The sequence below is a fragment of the Arvicanthis niloticus genome, chromosome X, assembly GCF_011762505.2.
Source record: "Arvicanthis niloticus isolate mArvNil1 chromosome X, mArvNil1.pat.X, whole genome shotgun sequence".
NCBI classification, from domain to species: domain Eukaryota; kingdom Metazoa; phylum Chordata; class Mammalia; order Rodentia; family Muridae; genus Arvicanthis; species Arvicanthis niloticus.
In genome coordinates this window covers 58,371,855-58,376,364 of record NC_047679.1, presented here as the reverse complement: position 1 = coordinate 58,376,364, position 4,510 = coordinate 58,371,855, and the positions used below count along the sequence as shown (strand labels likewise).

The window sequence follows — 4,510 nt, the reverse complement described above, 5'->3', positions numbered from 1 at the left end:
TAAGTACTATTAACCACCAAAATAGCACTCCAGTCCCATGACCTAACCAACCATCTTAATGAGATAGATAGCTTATGACATGTGAAACCTCTTACCTTGAAATCACCGACTTCAATCCATACTGGTAGTCACTGAAGACTAAAATCCAGATTTGAGTTCATTTGCCTCATGTTGTATCAAGAAGCCAGTCTTGTCCTCCCACCCCCATCCATCATGGTCACCACGGACTATTTGGATTCCGGAATTCAATTGATGTATCTCCTCTTAATTCCCACAGAATTCTCTACATAGGGTACTATATAGCACTTAGTGTATCATAATAAAACTACTGGTCCTTGAGTTCTAGAGAAGGTGCTATGCCTTGTATATGCCTATCACACTATAACCAGAATATACTACTGTGTCCATTATATGAAGGGAATTTAATATATATTTATTGAATGAATTAGTGGATTAGCATTATTTGATTTATTACACTTTTATTTTTCAATACACTTTAGCACAGCAAAGCAAATACAGGTAAACATTAGTATTCTTTACACAATAGCAGACAAAAGGGAAGCCAGCCACAACTTAGTGCTTTGTCAGTTGTTATATATTTGTTTAACATCTGAAGCTAGATCACTTTACTGATGATTGTTTTCAAGCTTTCAAGGAAAAGCCTATATCTATAGCTATATGCTATATATTCTCTTTCAGACAATGCAACACGATGGAAAGAGTCCTAAAACACTTTGTAACACTATCAAAACACAGCACAAAGTACAGCAGATACAGCAAGTAGTCAATCACATTTACATTACTGCACAATATTATTAAAACAATGGAAACTTTTCAAGATACCAAACAAGAACTAAATATGAAAAAATACATAGATGGAACTGGAACACAAATATCAAATACAATACGTACCCCCCCCCCCCACACACACACCCACTCCCAATGGATGAGAACCAGGGCTCTAGGCCTGGACATACAAGGCCTTGCTGGCACATTAATCTATCGCAAGTTGCGAACAACCACGGGCCGGCGCCCAGCTTCAGCTCTGTTGGCCTCATCTTCCAATGCCTCCCTGTACTGCTCCGGCCAGTCCTCTGGCTCCTTTCTGTGGATTCGAGCCACATATCGCAGGGCTTTCATCTTGGAGGTTTCCAAGCGGGCTCTAGGGCCCCATACAAAATCATATTGCACCGGATCACTGTCAGGAACCCGCAAACTGTCTATGTAGCGTTGACTCAAATACCTGCAGGTAATCACATGCTTTCTTCCATTTTGAACTCCCAAGCCCCTCAGAAAGGCCCAGACTGCAGACTCCCTAGCATGGTTGCCCATTATAAAGATGAAGCTCAGAACCTGCATTAAGAAATTGTTGCCGGGCCTGTTTGGACTGTCCATAAGCTCTTCCATATCTTCCATTTCTCTTCGGTTGTACAGGGTGTAGGACTGGTTCCTGGGATCAAGGACCACTAGCTCTGTCCCATACACGTGGTTTAGGGTACGAGCAGCACGATTCAGGAGTTCAGGGAACACTTTGCTACACTCTCGACCAATGTAATACAGGATTCCCTTCTTTGGTATAGGCAGTTTAGTTGAATCCATCAGCAGAAATAACTGGACCAATTTTCTTGCCTTGCTCTCTAATCTTGACTCAGGCCAAGAATGGGGAGAATAGTTTGAGCCAGAAGCATCTGAATCAGGAGCCAGTAGCTCTGGAGAAACTTCTTGGAAAAGGGGCCTCCTATAGTGACGAACAACGCGCCAGTTATTAACAATGGCTCTGTCAGCATCTTCTTCCAGAGCTTCATTGTACAGTGCTGGCCAGTCCATAGGATCTTTGTTATAGATCTTAGCCATGAACTTCAGAATCTTCATCTTGGAGGTTTCCATGCGGGATCGCGGGCCCCAGTAAAACTCGAACTCAACTGGTACACAGTCAGTTATGGGCCTGTAGTCCAAGTAACGCTGCCACACGAACTCTACAGACAGAAGTCTCTTCGGGTTCCCAAAAACAGAAAGCCTTCTCTCACGCTGCACTCCGAATCTCCAGAGCATCTCCCAAATATCAGCTTCTCTGGCTTGGTTGCCGTTTAGGAGTATGTGTCCCAGAATCATCATCAAGAAGCCCATCTTTGGCCCACTTGGGATGTCTTCTAACCCTTCAAAGGGCACTGGTCCCAGTTTGTTGAGCAGGATGTAGGTGTGCTCCTCGGGGTCTAACTCCTTCAGTTCAAACCTAAAGATGCACTCCAGGTGGATTGATGCTCGTCTGAGGATCTCTGGGAACTGGTGGCGATAATCTTTGTCAATGAATTCCCTCATTTCAGATTCCTTGATAGGGTACTTGGTCTGATCCTTCAGCAGCAGAAACTGCAACAATTCTGCTACGTTTTCCTCCATGGGATCCTGAGGCTTCAGGGTAAGAGCAACGCGGGCGGTGCCCAGGCCCATAATGGTAATGGAGTTGGAATTCTTACTGTCTCTCAGGACCTGGAAATCCAGGAAGCCTTCTGCACGCTTCGGGCGTACAGACCGATCACTGGCCTTTCTCGGAGCAGGCGAGCCCACAGAAGCACCGCAGCCCAGTGCTTCCTCAGGGGTTTCAGCCTCAGTGGACATCTCAGAAGTGCTAGAGTCCTCGGTTTCAGAAGCTAGGGACATCTGTGAGGTGCTCGACTCCTCCTCCTCCTCCAGGCTGTGCAGCCCCGAGGTGCTCGGGCCCTCCCCGCAGGGAAGCAGCTCACTGATGGCGGATCCCTCCGCAGCGCAGGGCGCCAGAGAGCTGCAGAAGCCCTCAGCAGAAATGGATGACAGGGACGTGCTCACGCCCTCGGCTGAGGTGCTCGGGCTCTCGCAGGCAGCTAATGGCACCGAGGTGCGCAGTCCCTTTTCGGAGGTGGGCGGCACATTGACGCTACATCCCTCCGAGATGATGGGCGGCACCCAAGTGCTCTGGACCTCACCGGAGGGGGGCGGCATGGAGATGCTCAGTCCCTCAGCGGAGGGGGGCGGCACGGAGATGTCGGGTTCCTCCGGAGCCGAGAACAGCATAGAGATGTTCAGGCCCTCACCGAAGGTGGGCGGCAGGTTGATGCCCAGTTCATTATAGACAGTGGGCGGCACCGAAGTGCTTGGGGCCTCATTAGCGGGGAAGGGCACGTTGATACCCTGTCCCTCCAAGATGGTGGGCGACACGGAGATGCTCAAGCCCTCATCAGAAGGCAGCGGCACAGAAATGCCAGATTTCTCGGAGAAAGTGGGCGGCACCGAGGTTTCTGGGCCCTTACCCAGGGTGGGTTGCTCGTTAGGGCCCTCATCAGAGTGAGGCTGCTCGGAGATGGTCAGCCCTTCTGAAACAGTGAGATGCTCGTAGGCCTTTGAGCCCTTAGCAACAGTGGGCGGCACTGGGGTACTCGGGCCCTCCGAGGCGGTGACTGACACAGCGGTGTTCAGCCCTGCGGAGACTGCAGGAGGCCAAGAGGCGCCCAGACCCTTCCCGGAGGTGGGCAGCTCGGAGGTGATCGGCCCCTCGGAGATGATGAGCTGCCCAGGGGCGCTTGAGCCCTCTGAGGCGGTGGGCGGCACAGAGGTGCTTGGGCCCCCCCGGGGGGTGGGCAGCATGGAGGAACCAGGGTCCTCAGAGGCGCGGAGGCCCTGGAGGATCTGAGGATCGCTGCGATCCTGAGGGACATCTGGGCCTGGCACGGCAGCAGGGAGACCCTTCTCGCTGTTTTTGCGCGCACTGGCCTTTCCACTGCGGCGGCGGCGCGAATTCTGGCTTACCAGCGACATGGTCCTGTCGACCGGAGTGTGGAAGCTGACACTGACAGGCCGGCGATCTCACAGACGAGGGGAGAGAGGTACGTAGGCGCCTCTGCACGGAACTGCCGCTATAGCAGGAATGCTGCTGCTGCTAGGCCCGAGCAAGTCGCAGGAGGAAAAATAAGAGGTGGTGGGAAAGAACGAAGGTTCTAGCCAACTGTGAACGCAAGGCTCAGAACACTCGCCTCTCACACCCCGCCTTCTGCCGCAGTCCGCGCAGGCGCAGTTGGGCTCTGCGACAAGGCGACCCCGCCCCACCTAGCCCCTCCCGTGGGTTTGCGAAAGTGGACCTGGTGATTCTGCACCAAAACTGCGCAATGGCAGGAGGGAGGCTTTGGTGGGATGAGACAAGGAGCTTGGAGCCGATGGGTAAATGGAGGTAATACTAGCTATTTCTCAAGAGTTAGGGTACCTATTAGAAGGTTTCTACCCAAGAGTCAGGTACTTAATAGATTTTCAAAATTGGCAGTTAGTAACCTTAGGCTTTGCATCATCCTCAAAACCGTTCATGGGGAAAATGCGTGGTGCATGGAAGGGTGCAGCTTTCATCCCTTCCCTTGTCTCCTCTGTCATTTTCTCCATCGAAACCTCTAATAGCTCTCAAATTACTGCCAGCCATAAGAGCCTGCCCCTTCTTCAAAGGGCCAAAGGGCTGGGATTTAGTTCTACTTAGGAAACCTGTAGCTAGCTA

The 4,510-nt window shown here is 51.2% G+C and overlaps 1 protein-coding gene across 1 annotated transcript; it reads right to left on the bottom strand.

Annotated features, from left to right (window-relative positions):
- Positions 1-459: 459 nt before the first annotated feature.
- On the bottom strand, positions 460-4,040 carry Magee1 (MAGE family member E1). The gene has a single exon (XM_034485659.2). It carries the CDS (start codon positions 3,787-3,789, stop codon positions 1,000-1,002), a length of 2,790 nt encoding a protein of 929 aa, XP_034341550.1. The 5' UTR covers positions 3,790-4,040; the 3' UTR covers positions 460-999.
- Between the last annotated feature and the right edge of the window lie 470 nt (positions 4,041-4,510).

Bases quoted from the DNA above. Each gene is read 5' to 3' on its own strand.
- Magee1 (XM_034485659.2), bottom strand. From the start codon at position 3,789: ATGTCGCTGGTAAGCCAGAATTCGCGCCGCCGCCGCAGTGGAAAGGCC.